Source organism: Suncus etruscus, chromosome 18, assembly GCF_024139225.1.
Source record: "Suncus etruscus isolate mSunEtr1 chromosome 18, mSunEtr1.pri.cur, whole genome shotgun sequence".
NCBI lineage: Eukaryota > Metazoa > Chordata > Mammalia > Eulipotyphla > Soricidae > Suncus > Suncus etruscus.
The window spans coordinates 32,292,035-32,311,681 of NC_064865.1; the positions used below are offsets into that span (position 1 = coordinate 32,292,035).

The following is a 19,647-nucleotide window of genomic DNA, read 5'->3' on the forward strand; positions in this document are numbered from 1 at the left end:
AGAGGGAGGGAGGAAGGAACGGAGGGAGGGAAAAGAGGGAGGAAAAAAGGGAGAGAGGGAGAGAGCGAGGAAGGGAGAGGGAGAAAAGGAAGGGATGGAGGAAGGAAGAGAGGGAGGAAAGTAAGGGAGGGAGGGAGGAAGGAGGAAGGAAGGGAGGGAAGAAGGGAGAGAGCGAGGGAGGAAAGGAAGGAAGGAAGGAAGGAAGGAAGGAAGGAAGGAAGGAAGGAAGGAAGGAAGGAAGGAAGGAAGGAAGGAAGGAAGGAAGGAAGGAAGGAAGGAAGGAAAGAAGGAAAGAAGGAAAGAAGGAAGGAAGGGAGGAAGGGAGGGAGGGAAAGAAGGAAAGAAGGAAAGAAGGAAAGAAGGAAGGAAGGAAGGAAGGAAGGAAGAACACAAGATTTGGTTCACACTGTAGTCTGTTTGGTTTGGGATTTCACACAACAGTGCTCAGGGATCAAACTTGACAGGCTCAGGGAACCATATGGGATGCTGGGATCTAAACCAAGTTGGCCATGTGGAAGGTAATTGCCCTTCTGCTATGCTATTTCTTTGGTCCCCAGTTCACACTGCAGTCTGAGACCCATTCAGAAGTACTTCCTAAGAACCAGGAGACATTACCCTCATCCCCAGAAGGGTGGGAGGGGCTGATCCCTTTTACTACACAAAACTGATTTTATCTTCCACAGTTAGGGGTATTTTGTCTTCATATCAATAAAAAATGTTTCAGCATCTTGGAGTTCAATTTATACCTCTTTCAATGTAAAAAACATAATCTGTTTTATTGATTGAGGATGAGATTGTGAGCCATAGTGAATGACTTTCTATCTCAATTCTGTTGTCAATAGGTGGTCTTAGACAAAGACCAAAAGGCTTTGCCATAATTATTAACATCATCTCATAGTGGCCTTAAAGACTTTTGCTGCTAATCTTGTGTTGCCAGTGAACTATAAAAGTTAAACTGCCCTTCAAAAAGAGGTGTTTTGACTTATGTGATTTTCATCTACAAAGGGCAAGCTGATGCCATTGGCCCAGACCTCAGGTACCTCTAATTTTAGACACTGGTCAGAAGGACGATAGCTATGGGCAATGTCCCATTTCTTGAACTGGGCCACTGCCCACAATGCACTAGTCACTCTAAAAGGCCTCTTGAGTTTATATCAAAAACAGGCAGTCATAAAGGGTAGGGTCCCAAACCCAAACTCTCAGACCCTAAACTAGTCCTTAAAGTCTCCCCTGCATCAGTTCTCTAGTTTCTTACCAGGAGCCTTTTAAGTTCTGCCTTTCAACTTGCTCAGGCCCTTTGCCTTTAGCCTACACATCTCCTACAGTGCTCTCAGTCACTCCTTACTTTAGGTGAAACATAAGTAGAGAAAGCCAGAGATGCCTCCTGTCTTTGCCAACTGGTCTAAAAATGCCACCATCCTAATCGTGTGTTCAGTGTTTATCCATTTGCCTCTGAGGGAGCACATGGTGGCTGAATATGATTCCCTTTGATGGTTGGGGCAGAGATTAGTGTTTATTTGGTTTTTCAGAGCACCTCCTCTGTAGCTGAGAGATAGGAATCCTCCTCACCAGGTAAAACAGTAATTCCATAAACATGTTATTTTACTGTGTCCTAACACCTTCTCTCTTCCCCAAACACTTCCTTCTCATTTTGTCAGAATCTGCTCAGTAGTGGTCCACCAAGCCATGTGTCAGACTGGTGACTATCTAACCTATAGACTAAGTTTGCTTAACAGGATGAGAGGGGCCAGAATATAGGCATAGGCTATTACTTCTGTGCAACCCTGGTCCCTCCCACCTAGGGTAAAATCAAGACACTGCACTGTGGAGGGTAAGGTTTGTCAGGACTGAGTCAAGGCTTCAAAATCTCTTTTCCATGACTATAGTTCCCCAGAATCCACCTCCAGTTTCAGAGTCATTCCCAAAGTTCCCATTACTTATAGCTTTAGAAAACAAATTTGATACCTCCGTCATTTATTGTATTACAGATCCTCACCAGGGATGCACCACCAAAGCTAACAAACCCTCCCTTGGAGGCTTCATATCTAAACTTTTCTCTTATCAGGTTGAGCACACCAAGGCCCTTTCTCCATACCAAGTTTTCTAGGATGTTTAACTTTATAGGCTTCCTCTTCTGGGGTTCATACTCTGAAATACCTCATTTGGTCAAGCAGAACCCACCATGATGCCCCTTTAGCCACATCCTTCAATCCAATATCATTATCTTTGAAATCCTCAAGCCATAAAAAATGAGATGCCTAGATGAATATGCCCCAAACACCAGGAAAGTCTCCACCCTCTCTGCCTGCACTACTGCCTGGCAATTCTTGTTCTAAAAGCCAAAATTCCCTACAAAGCTGTTTGCTAAGTTTCTCTCTTTCTCTAGTGTGTTCTTTGGCCCAGCAAACACCTCTCTAAAAAGAAACACCATTAATCATGTTAATGTGCATGATTCTTTTCGGATCTCTTTCCTCAAAAATCCCTAAGTTCCAGCTGCACAGCTAGACTGACTGCTGACATGGAGGGCTTTGGTAGCCAGGACTAAAGTCTCATGTCATGGATAGTCCTGAGCACCAATTTCTGCTCAAAGAAATTTCAGTCAAAGAAATGTTATATCCCACACCAGAGGATCTTGAAGCCCAGGCCTTGAAATTCTAGTTCTTTCTTTAGACTTAGACTCTGGGAAACCCTTGGCCCCCTCCCCACTACCTAGCAAGGATTCTAAACTGGTTGTGTTTATGTAAACAGAATAGTTGCCAGAGCAGGCAGGTTTCTGCCACCTAGGGGGAGCCCAGAGTCTAAGGCCTGTTGTTTGTGTACCTCGTCTCGGTAGTGACCAAGCTTTAGGAAACATGCAGATTGGGTGTCTGGGCAACGCACTGTTGGGGTCCCACCTGTCACAGTAGAAAACACCCCCTCCATCCTCCATCAACATGCTCTCAGGTGTCTTCTTTCACAAAGTGCAAATTGAAACCTTCCCCTAGTGAGGCTCTACTTTCCACTCGCCCCCTCCTGGATTCTCTCCTCCTCCTGGATTCTCTCCTCTCCTCCTCCTTGTGAGCACCGCTGCATCTGGCCCAGATACAAGAAATCACCATGCCTGACCTTGTGCCCTCCTCCTCAGCTACCTCCAAGAACCTCTGATCTTTACTGAAATGACTGTGACAAATGGGACATGGAAAATCAGTATGATTTATCATGGTCCTGAACCAACTCCTTCAAGTCATCAGCCATTACCACCCTCACTGGGGCTGGAGGGAGTTGCGGCCTACAGACTCATGAGAGAGACACTTCCCCTTTACTTTCTATTCCAATTCACAGTTATCTGATCTTTTTATACCTATACCCACTACTCAAGCACACATACAGAAATGTACTTCATACACATAGAAACATGCATGTATGCATGTGTCTCCATCCTTGGCTCATTGCTTCCAGAGTGTTAGCTCCTGAAAACATTTCTCATCGTAGGCTCTCTCTTTCCACCTTTACGTCAGAGCCTGAACTCAGAGATCCTGCCAGCAAGAGGGACTAAACAAAAAATGATAAAGAGCTGGTCTCCAGGAGTGCCTGCCACATCCCACTCAGGAGGGGCACACACCAGAAGGTATAGTGCTCTCCTGAAAAGGAATTATTTGCCAAAAAGGCCCGCTTAGAGCAGTCAAAATCAGTTGACCCTTTGCATGGATTGTTTGGCCATAATTCCAAAAGTGGCTGTAACTATCTCTCTCTTTATTTTTAACCAATATTAAAAATCAGGCCTTAGTAAATTCTTTCTAACAAAGGAGGACAGTACAAATCCCGCCAAAAGTCTCCCACTTAACAGCTCCTTGTAATTTTTGCTACTTTGGCGCCAAGATCAGGTTTTTCCCAAAACTTAGCTCATAGTAAAGCAATTTTCAGTTTTCCCCTGTTTACTCAAAACAAGGTAATTTTCAGTTTTCCCCCAAAACTCTAAAACATTTTCTCTCTCTTCCCACTTCCCTGAAAATTACCTGTTTCCCTTCTACCCAAAACAACGCAAGCCCAACAGAAACTGCCTTTTCACCTTCAGTATCGGTTCTTTAATATGCTAATTTAAGCCAGGGTCCTCCATTCTTCTCCCATTTTCTTTGATGTCAAGAATTTGCACCCTGCCTCAACCTTTTAAAAGCAGCCAGCTCAAAAAATAAATTTGTCTTCGTCTTTTCAGACGTAAGTCCCCATGCAATCTGTGTGGTCTCATTCATTTCTACAATATTGTTCCGTCATTCGCCATTCCGTGTGCCCACTCTCTCCCCGTGGAATTTTTTCCCGAACTCCACGAAGGATCTGTTTGCAGGCGCTGAAGACTGCAACAGAATTGGCTCACAGCAAGTGCCAACTTCTGTGACACCAGCAGTGGGATGTTTGGCAGGTCTCTGAATCTCATTGGTCTACAATCTTCACGCACATGAAAAGACAACAGTAATATAAGGTCCTTAACAACTTCCTTGTGAAGTATGAATTCATTTATGCTATCTGTGCAGAGTAGGTCTGGCCTCTGATCAGGACAACAGGAATGGTGACTCCCTGCTACTGAATTTCAGGTGGTATCTCATGAAGCCAAGGGAGCTGACATTCCAGACCCCACACCCCATATACTCCTCGTGTAACCTTGAACCAGATCACTATTTCCTAATTTCCTTCGCTATGAGAGGGAAGCCCTGTAGAAAGTTGCCCAATTGTGCCACTGTGGGGTCCAGGGGATTTCAGCCCCAAATCAAGCACAGCAGCAGCTGCTAAAAGAGGAGGCAAGTTCCTGGCTCCTGATCCCACAGATTAACTGCTGCACTCTGGGGCCTGCAGGGGATACTGGCCTGACTTGGAAAGGAGACCCTGGGACCAGGCAGGAATTCAGGCCCCCAGGAGGTGCCATAAATAGTCAGCACCAGTTCAGTCAGAGGGCCTCCAGGGATGGCAGGTGGGGAGGGGTGGGGGTAGAAATAAGCAATAAAAATGGAAAAGGAAGCTGTCTGTCATCAGTGTAGGGTTCTATGCCAAGTTTCAAAGGAAAAAGCATAAACCAGGGTGGTAGGAGCAAGAGGGTTGGCTTCTCGGTGAGAAGGTGGTCTGAAGACCAGTCTATATTATCTGCCAAGGTCACTCAGAGACAGGACCCTTCTGCCTCTCAGCTCCTTCTCCCCTGGAGATATTCTCCAGCCAGTTATGCTTCCTCATATTCACCTCTTTGGCTAACCTAGAGTTGAAAGCTATCACTCAGCTTGTGTTACTGGAGGGAACACTGAGATCTAGAGGTGCTGGAGGCGGGATGAGGGCATTCAGCCAAGAATAAATGGCTGAAAGGGGATATGAAGATGGATTTTCCCTTCCTGATTCAGGGTTATACACACCAGCCAAAATACAAAGCTACCCCAAGGGAAGAATCCCTTCCCACAGGGGAATAGACAGTGAAAGGATTCCTTTTCCTTTCATTCTCTGAAAGAATTTGGTTAATCCAAGCACATCACTGAAGCCATGGGAGAGGATAAACACTAATAATGCTCTAGAGATGTGTTTACCAGAGCTAGTGGGATGCAAGCCTGGAAATAAGATCTTGGACTCAAAAGACCTGACCTCACATTCCTTAGGGACTTGAGCCCATCATTTCACCTTTATGATCTGCAGGTCCCTAGTTTACAACACCAGAGACTAGGTACATATACAATACCTATGTTGAATCAGTGAGAAAACACACACTCTTGAGTGCCAGATACATGTCTCAAATGTCGTAAAGTTGGGAGCTCCCTAACCCCATTGTTTATCCCTACTGACCCCAGTCCTAAGTGCAGAGTCAGAATGTTACCAAGTTTGCAGGGGTGCTGAGAGTATTTGACTTTTATTTAAAATACTATAATATAATAAAATTAATATATAATACTATAAGATAAAATAAAAATAAGATATGTGACTTCTGGTAAAGCAACACCTCATTTATCTCAATTTTCTTGGTACTTATTACACTGCTGGTACATCAGAGTTCTTGAAAGGTGTTGGTCAAATGAAAGAAATTTTTTATATGCAAAGGTTGTGTTATGATAAAGTGATGTGAGTGTTTTACTATGTATCTGCTATCACTTGTGTGTGTGTGTGTGTGTGTGTGTGTGTGTGTGTGTGACTGGCACAGGTATTATTGCTTCTACCCTATACTTTATATGCTGTGGAGATTGCTGAGAATATATATAATATGTATAATTTATATAATATACAATTATATTATATAATTTATAATATAATTTATATGTAAGTATACAATATATAACATATATAATATATATGCTGAGAAAAATAGTTCCCAGATAAAAGTGATCTGCTAATGAACCTACTGAGTAGTGTGACAGGATTGTTTATTGTATGCACTGGACATTTGAGGGAATGAATAAAAGGATATAGTCAGTAAGTATGACTGAATAAATGAGCTAGTACTTGATACAAGGTTAAACAAAATGGTTAGGCCTCTTATTCATGCAGCTCAGTATGCTCTAGAGAAGAGTGTTCCAAACTTGCAAGACCTCCTATTTCCTATTCTTTAGTCATGACAGGATTCCCTGCTTTCTCACTGCCACCAATCTCATTGGCAGCTACATTCAGACTAGTTGCCTAATGTTTATCACTCCTTTATTTTTAATCTGTATGTCTAGCCCTACACTTTACTTGCCTGGAGAATTTTTCTAAATAGTTTGAACTACTTCATACAAAAAAAATGTCATGTGAACTACAGAAACCACCTAGATTCACCTAGCTCAGGAATTATTGTGGCTCTCTGTTACCTTCTCACCCATCTACATTATTTCCTAGAGGTATATGTAGGCTTTTTGTTGATACTCTGCTCCTTCCTTTCCACTGGACTGTCAGACTGGCTGATGTGATAAAAAATATAAGTCAAATAATGGGTTTCATCTATGCAAGACAATGGCTTCCAACTCACTCAAAATCAAACCTTATTTCTCAAACACCAGAGATTTTCTCCATTTGAAAAACTTGAAAATTGGTATTAAAGAGTCAATATAGACATTAAGCATTTGCCTTGCATGTGGTGGATGAAATCACCAGCAAAGCATAGATTACACCAGGGACTGCTGGGAATGACCCCTGAGTGACCTTAGAATCAGGATGACTTCTGAGCACTGCCATATGTAAACTCAAAATATGCACCCCCAAAATAAATGAACAAACATTCAAGATTTGTCTGTCTATATGATCCAGCCTTCTTCTTGTTTGATTCTCTGACCTCATCTCCTTGGGCTAGCTAGTTTCTTGGTCTCTCCAGGAAGGCTCTTGTCTTCTCTTAAATCACTTTCTCCATAGAGATTTTTGTGATCATTTGCTTCACCTCCTTTAGAAGTCTCTCTTCTTGAAAGTCCTTCCTTCCTAACCACCCTATAAAAAGTTATTCTGATATAGTCTGTTTTGATAATTTTCCTATATCTCAACCTGAAGTGTAGAATCTCAATTTTTCTCCTCAGGGGAATCTCCATGCTAAACCTCTCTCTCCCTTCCTCCTTCTCTCTCTCTCTCTCTCTCTCTCTCTCTCTCTCTCTCTCTCTCTCTCTCTCTCTCTCTCTCTCTCTCTCTCTCTCTCTCTCAAAAAAAAAATCCCACCCAATGGCACCAGCCCCTTCCCTGCTTTCTCCTTTGCTCTTAGGACTACCACTAGACCACAAGGAGAACTTACCTTGTCCATTAGCCAAGTCCCAAATCAGTGGGGGCAAGAATAGTATGGAGATGGACTTCAAATGATTCATCTCTGGAGTAAAAATCCTCTAGAGGTCAATCCTAGTTGTTACTTATGGGTTTTCTCCCCCTAAACAAGACCATTAACCTTTCTAGAAGTCTGTTTCCTAAGTGCAATACAGGAATGATATACATTGATTGCATCCCAAAACTTTTTAGACCACTAAATTTAATTTCCCAAGTCTAGACAAACTGCCTGGCCTATTTCTGAAGCTACCAGCTTAGCAAATGCCAGTCCTGCTCCTAGTGGCCACACCCAGTTGATCTGAGATAGCCTATGAGTCCACAACAAACTCCTCAGTTTATTTCTAATTGGCAGTTCTCATTCCTTCCCAACCAGTCCCCCTTTCTTGAACCCATATTTCTCCCAGATGAACTCATCAGAGTCTGTCACCCCATTCCACCCTCCCCGATCAACAGAAGCCCCTGAGAGAGCTTTCACTAAGGAATGTCAGGCTGCCTATACTGAGATTCTTTCTACAATCATCTTCATAAGCACTAACAAAACTGAGTGAAAAACAGAAAAGTGATAATAGAGAAGGAGAAAGACAGAATATGAATATACGTGCAAGACGGTGGAGGAACAGCGACAAGAGAGCAGGACAAACCATTCCCACTGCCAACTTCCTGTCTTTGCCTACTGATAAATAAGGGATACTAATGGCCAGATTTTCCATTCGTTGCACCCCCCACCTGAGCACCATCCGTCACTCAATTAAAAAAAGATAGAAGTGAAGGCCTGTGGGTGGGGCAAAAGGCTCTGGTTATAAAGCTAGGGGCCCAGGACTGAGAACACTAATCCTTGCCTGCCCTGCCGGTTATCCCCAGCCACATTTAGCTGCTGACAGCTGCCTGGGTCTCTGCTGCTAGGCTCTGGCTGGACCTGCCACATCTCAGTTCTCAGTGACTCTTGAGCCACAACCCATCCATGGCTCAGAAGGAAGAGGCTTCTCAGGCCGCAGCAGCGTCTGCTTCTCAAAATGGGGAGGAGCTGGAGAACTTGGAGGATCCTGAGAAGCTTAAGGAGCTGATTGATCTGCCGCCTTTTGAGATCGTCACAGGGTGAGAACTGGGGGTGGCTGCCAGGGATCTTCTTGTAAGTAGGGACTCCGCAGACACAGGAAGTATTAAAAATGGAAGACTAACGGGACAAGGTTAGCCACAATCTCAGAGGTTGTGTATAGAGGGGACTGCAGAGAACATGAAGGAAGTCTCATTTTTCTCAGGTTGATATTGTGTGTGTGTGTGTGTGTGTGTGTGTGTGTGTGTGTGTGTGTGTGTGTGTGTGTTTTATTTGTTTGTTTTGGAGGTTTTCTTTGTTTGGGATCTACACCCTATGTTCAAGGGTGACTTCTGGCTCTGCACTCAAGAATTACTCCTGGTGAGCTCAGAGAATCATAAGGGATGCCAGGGATGAAGCCTGGGTCAGTCATGTGCAAGGCTAATGCCCTATCCATTATACTATTGCTCCAGCCCCTCAGATTGATGCCTTGCCCCCTCAAATCAGGGTTAGGTGAAATTGATCCTCAGAAACAATGACCCAGAGAATAAAATCATCCCTCAGCACTTGTATGAAGTCAATGCTGTGTCTGCATAAAGGTTATTCAGTCCCAAGGTGTTTGTTAAAGGCCTGAATGACCTTGGCACATTTCACTATAGTCTCCCAGCCTAATAATTTCTTCTTGGTTCTTGAATGAGCTGTTTCACCATTTGGATTTCTCTGCTCTCTCTTCAGACCTTATATCAGGAGTAGACTATCCTAAAACCGTAAAGATATGACCATCCTACCCTAGGGCTGAGAGAGAAGTACTTTTTTCTTGTTGGATCTTTTCTTAGACTTCACTAAGGGAAAGAGAAATTCCTATACAACTAACTCAGGCTACATTGAAGTTTCTGGACAGAGGTAATATTCAAACTTTCCCACTTCAGCCTTGAAAAACTAGAACCCAAAAACAAGGGGTTAAAACTTCCAGGAAAGGACCATGTGCAGCATGCCTCTGTCTAGTCCAAATTATGCCATCTTTAGGGATAAAATTAAGTCAGCACCCTTTCCTTCTTCTCTGTCCTCTATTTTATTTATTTTTCTAAAAAAAAAAATAGAAAAGAGTATCCGAACTTGTCCAACAAACTAAGGGCCCTTATCCTAGAATTAAAGAAGCAGCAGGGCACAAATTCATAATAACATGGGAAGATCCTCAGACACCAGATTGGAAAGGCTAGATTCTCAACCCTGTAGCAAAAAAAGGAGAGCATTTCTCTAACACTTCAGCCAGTACGTTCATACTGTCCCCACTCACACATAGAGGCTTGGGTAGACACTCTATTTTGTGTGTGTTATGATCTGTGCAGCCGAGAAGTAGGGGATGTTCAGACCAGGATAAAGCTGCATTTGTTGAACTAAATTTGCATAGAATGCAAAGATGGTGAATCCTTAAAGAATAAATTCTCTGATGTAACTTACATTTATCCAGAGCTAAATCATCACCTTTTTCTTTGGCAACCATGAGTTCATTTAACCCTCAACACCATGCTAGGAGAGACTTATCATTTCCATAAATAGGGAAACTGAAGTCTGGGTTGTGGAAATCTTGCCAAAGGCCATAGACTCAGGGTGTGTCAACTTTTAAGATTCCAGCCCAGGGTCATCCTTTCCACTGAAGTCACGCATTCTGGTCCTAGGTTTCCCAAACTGAGCTCCTCCTGGCTCCATCTATGAGATAGTGAAGCTCAGAAATAGAGACACAGTGGGGCACTCTGAGAGCCCTGAGAGATTCCTGGCCACAAATAACAGCTGTAGCAATCTGTCTCTTAGACACCTCCTAGTAAACAGAAAGCTTAAAATAGCCCACAAGTGTGACTGTGTCTGTGGAGGGACAGAGCAGGGGAAGAGTTTATCCCGAAACTCTAGTGCTCTAGAAACAAATGGGTTTATAAAATAGTTCTCTTCTGGCTTTCACTTCCACCAGAGATGAAATACTCTATAACATTCCTTAGATTTGGCCTTTGAACTTGTAGGATTGCTTTTTAGGACACAGAAAAATATAAAGAGGGACTTTCTGGTAGAAATAAGGAATGGGATGCCCTACTTATTATAATTCTGGTTTTTAACAGAGTGAGAAAGAGAAAGTGAACATAGAAGATTTTTAAAAAATAAGTGTAGAAAGTGTTGAAAACTTGTTTAACACAGCAGCTCAATAGTCTGATGATGGATTATATTAGTTCCTTTACACTTTGCATTCAAGAACTTCATAGGGTTTTAAAACATTTTTTTTAATCTTCACATTGGGAGTATTTAGAGAAATCAAGTAAATTTTAGAAAGTAGGCTTTTCTGTTATCAGAAAGAGCATATCATTGAAAATCAGAGGAACATAAAACGGATCAGATTTGGACTGTTTAGAATTAAATTCTGAGGGGTCATATTTGAAATCCAGAGAAGAAAATGTCCAGCTTTAACTTTTTGAAAATTAATTGTTTTCCAAAATCTGAAGGGTTAAATAATTATACCCCTTTTAAGATATGGAACCAATTTTGAGAGGGATGAATAATTGACCTGAAGTTATAAATTGTAGTAAGATGTGAGCACCAGATTTATTGACTCCAGGCTGCCACCTTGCAATATGAAAGTGATCAATAAAGTCTTCAGAGTCCACAATATTTAGTAATGGAAATAATTTACTAATTGCATATTAAATCAATAATAGCACTTAACTCATAATAGGTGCTAAAATATTTGTGAATGAATGAGTACTGATTGATATTCTCTCTGCTCAGCATTAGGACTGGGAATTATTTCCTGGGTGGGTTTCTTGAAGAGAGAAATTCAGAGTTTATGAAGTGATGTGGGCATGTGTTTTACTGGTGGTGTGCATGACTGGCATATATGAGCAAAAAAAAGAAAATAAAAGGAATCTATGAAGACCCCATAATGCTAGTCAGGGGAGAGAACTCCCTGTTACAGAAAACTCTGGGGCCCAAAAGTGCTTGTTACCCCATCTTTACATTCCAGTATTGAGTGGCTTTGAGGCCTTTTAGGACTCTTTGCTGTGTGATTGTCCTTGTGTCTAGTTGTGTAGTGTCTGTGCTTGCATAAAGTCTATCCTGCTATCAAAAGGGCTAGTAAGAGCAGGAGATCCTTTTTCAATCCCCTTTTTCAGTAACCAGAAGTTTTTCCTGGCTACTTGAGGAACAGAAAGAAGAGAGGCAGGGTTTAGAGAAGGATCAAGAGGAGTAAAGTTCCTTTGATACCAGTGTCACAAGCCCCTCCTGCCCTCTGTTAGAACTCCACTTTACTATTCCAACCATTCTCATTTTACAGCAGCAACTTTGGAAATATCCCTAAAAGATAGAGTAAGGAAAGCTGGAAAGAGTCACCAGCTAGCTATGAGTGAATTTTCCTCTCCCTGACTATGTTGGCACAAGTGTTTCATCTTGGACCACCTCCTCTTGCCCTCCAGATTGCTTCCTTCTATGGAGTAGCTATATGCTTAGGAGATGCAAATATTTCATAATACAAAAGTGAGTAAAATATGTAATTAACATTTATTTGGCTTCTTACTTGACATTTATCTGCCTCCATCAAGCAGAGCATTTTCCCATGTTTTTCTAGATAGTGGTATTCTCAATTGCCTATTTAAATGATGGCCACATCAAGTAAGTTGAATCAAGGAGAAGAAATGTGCATGCCCAGAAAGGACGAGGAAATAAAGTTTAAAGATATTGTCAGGGGAAATGATGCTGGTTTCTGCAAGTCCTAATGATGAAATCTACCATTAGCATTTTACTTCTGAGTACATCACAACTAATTGTATCCACACATCCCACTTGGGCTGCAGGATACCTATTGAAGATGGGAGTAATGGAATATAGGTCGAAGTAGTCATCATGCTAGGAAGAGGAGAAAAGGCATTGTGTTTATAGAAGAAATGTTTATCTTTTCTTCCACTAGTCGGCATAACATTGTAGACTTACCTTGTGCTTTTGTAATATATATATATATATATAATGGCTATATTTTGTAATATCATATATAATTGGCCCCTGGAGAAAGTTCATACCTCTACCATTTCTGTCCCCTGGTTTTCCTCAGAGCCTGGCTACTTGAGTCAGTAGGAGATTCAGAGAACCTTATTTGTCCTCTAAGTACCTTCTGCAAGAACAAGAGACTCACTATCTACCAAGCAATTTTAACCTCTGAGCAAGATAAACTTTCCTTCACTTTGCATTCCCTTTCCACAAGCACTTTGTTCCTAGGTCCTTAATAAGGGACAGAGTCAGTGGTGGGACTACTGGCTAGAAGGATTGGAAGCTTTCTTCGTTTCTCTGAGTCCTTTCTTCCTGTTTAGAGAATAGGAGGAGAAGGAGGAAATGTCAAAGCTTATAAGGGATTGCAAAACAGTGGGCTCAGACCATCCAGTTGATCTGTAACTGCAAAGTAAGATGAAATCATACTCTTAAATGGGCTATCACACAGACAATGCTTGTGTTATACATTTGGACTCATACTTTGGGAATTTCAGAAGGTATCCCAAAGGAACATACAGAGGCAGTTTGACATTTCTAAATCCAACAAGCACCTGTGAATAGTCCTGTTTCATCTGAGAATCCACCATACAGGGGACTATGGATTAGATTTGGGGGTGGGAAAGACAAGATCCTGGGTGGGGGGAAAAGCCCTTAAAGAGGTAAAATGATTTTTTATGAAAAAGGTAGCTTTGTGTTTTGAGAGGAACATGTAACTCGAAGAAGTGAAAGAACTTTTTAACAATCTGATCTGCTGAGTTTAGGAGGGGTCTAGTGAGTGAGTTTAATAAGGGAGAGTTAATCTGAGTAGGAATTGAAAGAAGAGAGAGCAATTGCCAGGTCTTCCATCCCATTCTACTGAAATGTTAAGAAAAAATAAGTCTAAAATGGGAGGTGCTTAGAGAGCTAAGTATACTACCTGGGTCCTCAAACCATATCTGTCTCCACAGTGGAAACTTGACAGAAAAACACATGGAAACTTGGATAGAGAAATTAGAGAGTGCCACAGGGTAATAGCTCAAGCTTACTCAACTCTGGAACCTTCCAGCTATTTATCACTAAGAAGCCAAGGCCTTGAGACACCAAGGATTTCCCTACATCTCAGGGAGTTGGATCACATCTCTGGAGAAATAGATCAAAGCATGGCTTGTCTTGGGTTGACTCCTAGGGCAAAAAGATTGTTTTAATAATTAATTTTTCTCCTTCCCCTCTCTTTGTTTTTGTTGTTGCTCCTATGACCAAAAGTCACATTATATGCCTGGCATGGTGCTGACATACTGATCTGTGGTGTTTGCTAAGGGCTGCACTTCTTTTATTATTATTGTTATTTAGTTTTTAGGCTACATCTGGTGATGCTCAGGGATCATTCTTGGCTCTACACTCAAAAATTACTCCTAATGTTGCTTAAGGACCATATAGGATAGAGGGGGAACAAACCACATCTGCTACATGCCACCCTAACTGCTGTACTATTTTTCTAGTCTCAGGGCAGCAATTTTTTTTTTAGTAATAGCCTTTTATTTTTATTTTTTTCGGATAGGTGAGAAATTGGGCCACACCTAAAAGTGCTCAGGGTTTACTCTTCTGACTGCTCAGAAATCACTCCTGGTGGTACTTAGATGACCATATATAATTTGGGGGATTCAATCAGGGTAGGCTATGTGCAAGGCAAGCACCTTAATCTCTACAATATCTATCCAGGCCAGAGTTTGAGTACACTTTTGGTTGTATTGTTCACTTACATTCAGGCTGTAGAATCTGATGGGAGTAGTGCAGTGTTCAGGAGTATAGTTGTGTGTACTCACACAATAGCTACTAGGGGTCAAAACTTTTGGCTATGCTGCTTCTGTGACTTTTAGTGGTATTCATCAGGGGTTGTTGTGCTTAGTGATGATGTGTACATATGTCTGGCTGTAGTGCAGTGAGAAATTGTTTTAGGAGCCAGGGATCAATGATAGAGGGTTTCCAGTCTCCAAGAGCAGAGATGTCTGGAATGTGTTTGGTACATGCTGCAGTATTAGCAATTGAACTTGAGGCCTTATGCTGGCAAATTAATTGCACTATCTTTTCTCTTTTCTTCCACTAGTCAGCATAACATTGTAGACCTACCTTGTGCTTTTGTAATATCATATAAAATGGCTGTAATGTTTGGCCCCTGGAGAAAGTTCAGACCTCTACCACCTCTGTCCCCTGACACTTACATTTATATATATATTAATAATAATAATTTTTACAGCCCCCATTTCATTGTAATTCTGAAAACTAGGAGTCACTGATTTGTGGTCCTCACTTGGTTCTAGTGCCCTAACTCACTAGTTTTCAGTTTTGCAAAGAACACAGGCTCGTGACCCCAGGGAACTTAATTAGCAGTGCTGTGGGATCGTACTTGAAATGTGAACTGGATCTGGAGCCTAACTTGGGTTTTAGATATATATTATTTTTTCTTTTTAATTTTTTTATTTAAGCACTGTGTTTATAAGGTTTTTTTATACTAGATTTTTTACAGATAAAGTTGTTCATGATTAAGTTACAGTCCTACAATGTACAACAGAAGATTATATCTTTTAAAAAGTCTCTCCATCCAGTATTCATTTCTTCTTGTGACATTTTTCTCTCTCCTATTAACATATCCTTATTCTTCCTTCACAAGTTGCCTTTATATACACACACTTATACATATAAAAAATCTCAAGGAGCTTAAGTGATAGCACAGTGAGTAGGGCACTTGTCTTGCATGCAGCCAATTGGGTTAACTCTCAGGATCTCATATGGTCCCCTGAGAACTACTAGGAGTGATCCCTGAGCGCAAAACCAGGAGTAAACCCTGAGCAATCCAGGTATGGCCCTCCCCCCTAAAAAAAAAAAAAGAAAGAAAGAAAAGAAAAACCTTCAATCTTTTTGGGTCACACTCCTTTTGTCTTTCATTAATACCAAACTTCCCCCAAACCTGGCCTGCTTGGTTGCTTTCATTCCTAAATCTACCATCTCCTTCTTGAAGTTCCTTGATGTAGTCATCATCAAGCTTAATGTTGTTAAGACCTAGCTTCTTTATTGCTGCTTTGGACTTTTCTTTGGCGAGGTAAGGGGTTCTGGGCCACACTTGTCTGTGTTTAAGACTTACTCTGTGCTAAGAAAACATTTATGGAGGATGCCAGGGATCAAACCCAGATCAGCCTAGTGCAAAGCAAATGCCTTGCTCACTGTTCTCTCTGGCCCAGATCTAGCTTCTTAAACTATGAGTGAGGAGCCCCCAACCCACCGCATGCCATAGAATGTGAGGTATATGAAAAATCTTAAAAATTAATTTATGAGCGGGGGTCGGGTGGGGAGGAGGAAGATTTGGGACATTGGTGATGGGAATGTTGCACTGGTGATGGGTGGTGTTCTTTACATGACTGAAACCCAAACACAATCATGTATGTAATCAATGTGTTTAAATAAAATATAATAAAAAATTAATTTATGAATTATTCACAATAATGCTGGATCTGTATACCTATTTTATTGACCTATAAACCTGGGATCACATGAAAATTTTCTAGAAAAGAATAAAAAGAAAAAAATTTCTTGGACACAAAGGGGTCAGAATGAAAATTTTAAGAAGCCCCAACTTCAGATACCTAGGGCTTTTCTAAATATCTGGCTAAAAATCAGGATCACTTAGCCTAAAATTATCAGTTATCTTCCATGAACAATTTTTCTTATATCTTTCTTTAGTATATTTTATGGAGACAACATTGGGTGATAAAAGTGTTTGTATTATAGGGTTATAAATCTATCAGGAGCCAAAAGAGACACCCTATTGGTATTTGGGGAGCTATATGGTCATCTAGAGTTTTTAAAAATTAGTATGACAGGGACTGGAGAAATAGCATGGAGGTAAAGCGTTTGCCTTGCATGCAGAGGAACAGTGGTTTGAATCCCGACATCCCATATGGTCGCCTGAGCCTGCCAGGAGTGATTTCTGAGCGTAGAGCCAGCTGTAACCCCTGAGTGCTGCCGGGTGTGACTCAAAAACCAAAAAAAAAAAAAAAAAAAAAAATTAATATGGCACGGGCTGAGAGATAGTTCAGTAATTAAGGCGCTTGCCAGATTCAATCCCCTGCATCCCACAGGATCTTCCCTGAGCACTATCAGGAAAGATTACTGAGGGCACAGCCAGGAGTAATCCCTGAGTACTGTTAGGTGTGCACAAAAACATAAACCAAACAAAAAATATAATGTGCTAGGATCGATGAAGAAGTTCATTGGTAGAAGTTTTACCTTGTATCTTGAGGCCTGGGGTTTGATGATCTCCCAACACTAAAAATGCAGACACACACAGATACACATACATCTTGGGCTTGATGATCTCCCAACAATCTCTCTCTCTCTCTCTCTCTCTCTCTCTCTCTCTCTCTCTCTCTCTCTCTCTCTCTCTCTCTCTCTCTCTCTCTCTCTCTCTCTTTCTTTCCCTGGGCCTCAAGATAACGTAGGGGTTAAGATGCTTTTTTTCAATACTAGTTTGATCCTCCAAATTGCATATGGTTCCTAAGCATGCTAGGAATGAGCCCTGAGTGTAAAGCCAGGAGTAAGTCCAGAGCATCACCAGATGTGGCCCTCAAAACAAAGTATACTATACCCTCAAACCAAAACATACTATACTATTCTAGTATACTAATATACTATAGAACCTCCTCAATGTTCTAATTAATTTAGTGTAACACCAGGTACTGATGCTTAAGACCTTTAAGTTTTTCTTTATATATAGAAAGGTTCCTCATTAACCATCTTAGAAATGAATGTGTGTGTCATGTGTAGGATATATGGTGGAGTGTTTTAAAGACCCTTTTTAAAAATGAGGTGATTATAGTTCACTCAATACAGATTCATCCTCTCCTTTAGATAAAACCTCCGAGATTGTGTCATGTCTTACCCAGCAGTATTTACACCTTGACCCTTGTATTCTCTCTGACCCTATAGTGCCTTTTTATCACTGCTTAGGTCCAGGCCTACTTTAATCCTAAACATGAATGTCTCAGAACTACTGTTCTTAATAGTCACTACCTCCTTGAAGGTTAGTCCCAGAACTAGAACTCATCCTTCTTTTCTCTGTCCCTTTGTCTCCTTGGCCTACAGGGAACGGTTGCCAGTCAACTATTTCAAGTTTCAGTTCCGGAATGTGGAGTACAGTTCTGGACGAAACAAGACCTTCCTTTGCTACGTGATAGAAGTGCAGAACAAGGGAGGCCAAGTACAGGCATCCCGGGGCTACCTTGAGGATGAGCATGCCACAGCTCACGCTGAGGAAGCCTTCTTCAACACCGTCCTGCCAACGTTTGACCCAGCCCTGAAGTACAATGTCACCTGGTACGTTTCCTCTAGCCCCTGCGCAGTTTGTGCTGACCGCATCATCCGAACCCTTGGCAAGACCAAGAACCTGCGCCTGCTCATCCTGGTGGGACGCCTATTTATGTGGGAAGAACCTGAGATCCAGGCAGCCCTGAGGAAGCTGAGGGAGGCTGGCTGCAGACTCCGCATCATGAAGCCCCAGGACTTCGAGTATGTCTGGCAGAATTTTGTGGAGCAAGAGGAAGGCGAATCTAAGGCCTTTCAGCCCTGGGAGGACATTCAGGAGAACTTCCTGTACTATGAGGAGAAATTGGCAGACATCCTTAAGTAGGCACACCAAACGTGAGTCTTGGCACCAGTCTCTATATAAACCATCCCTTAGGGTGGCAGGTTAGAGAGCCACTGGAACTGAAGTCTATTTCCTTTTGTATGTGTATGTTTGTGTGTGTGTGTGTGGGGGGGGGGAATCTTCATTTCTCTTTGGGCTGTTATAAAAGCATATTAGAAGACCCATAGTTCTCAAGTTTTTTCCCTAAATCCTTTTCTCTCTGACCCCCCCCCCTTTTTTTTTTAAATAACAAATTATCTCTGGAGCTTGCAATATTCATGGCTGACAGGAATCTAAATGCTTGAATGAGAGAGAACATTCAGGAGCCAGGCTCAGGTAATAAAAGTACTAGATACTGAACAAAGAGAATTTAAGTAGCCACATTCCAGATGCTTCCAACCCAATTCCATTTAACCTTCCATTATTCTTTAATGTGGGTTTCTAATTCCTCAGGAGCAACTATTTTTTGAGTCCCCCAAAGTATTTGTACTTAAACTTTTATTTGGGGTGGGGAAAGGAAGGGCAAAGCAGTTTTTTTATTTCCAAATAGTTCTGCTTATGTGTTTTCAAATGAGAAGACTGATGACTAATGGGCAAATGTAAATAAAGTAAAATTTCTTACGTGCAGACCTCTGCAGAATGCCATAAGGGGAGAACATAGCAACACTTCCTATGCAGTCAGTACTGTTTAAAAGGTTAAAAAGATATGCGTAAATTAGGCAGTAGCTCAGGAGTAGCCCCTAAGAAGTAGATACGAAGACCAAGATAGAATTGGAAATAAAGATTAGCTATTTAAGCAAATAATTAGGACTCAATTAAGGCCAATTTGGCCTCTTGCTGAGGGTAAATTAGACTTCTACAGAAAGAGGCTGATAACCCTCAGGAAAGAGGGTAAGGGATTCCTTATGATCTTTTTCTTCTTTTAGTTTGTGGTCTGAATTTGGTTTGCTCCCATAAAATGTTGTTAGGAAGTCCCTATAAAATACATGATTGACTGGAGTTCTTAGTAACCCAAGAATGAGTCTTCACCACCCTCACACCCAACTGTTATTCTAGAATAGCTTACATATCAATAAAACATGAAAGTAGTATACTTCCATAAAATATTCCATTTAATTCTGGCATCTCTCATGGCTAACGTTCAAGAAAAAATGTTGCTTCATTGATACATTTTGGACACATCAGTGTTTTGGAGCTTGATGCTGGCAGGTGTTTG

General features: G+C 41.5%; 1 protein-coding gene across 1 annotated transcript; it reads left to right on the forward strand.

Annotated features, from left to right (window-relative positions):
* Positions 1 to 8,680: 8,680 nt before the first annotated feature.
* On the forward strand, positions 8,681 to 18,434 carry APOBEC2 (apolipoprotein B mRNA editing enzyme catalytic subunit 2). Its single transcript, XM_049765430.1, has 2 exons — positions 8,681 to 8,814; positions 17,891 to 18,434. The coding sequence occupies exons 1-2, from the start codon at positions 8,681 to 8,683 to the stop codon at positions 18,432 to 18,434; spliced, it is 678 nt and encodes a 225-aa protein (XP_049621387.1).
* Positions 18,435 to 19,647: the final 1,213 nt, after the last annotated feature.

What these genes read in the sequence shown, in the direction of transcription:
- APOBEC2 (XM_049765430.1), top strand. Translation starts at nt 8,681, where the DNA reads ATGGCTCAGAAGGAAGAGGCTTCTCAGGCCGCAGCAGCGTCTGCTTCT. An exon ending in CCTTTTGAGATCGTCACAGG is followed by an intron (nt 8,815 to 17,890) that starts GTGAGAACTGGG and finishes CTTGGCCTACAG; the next exon opens with GGAACGGTTGCCAGTCAACT.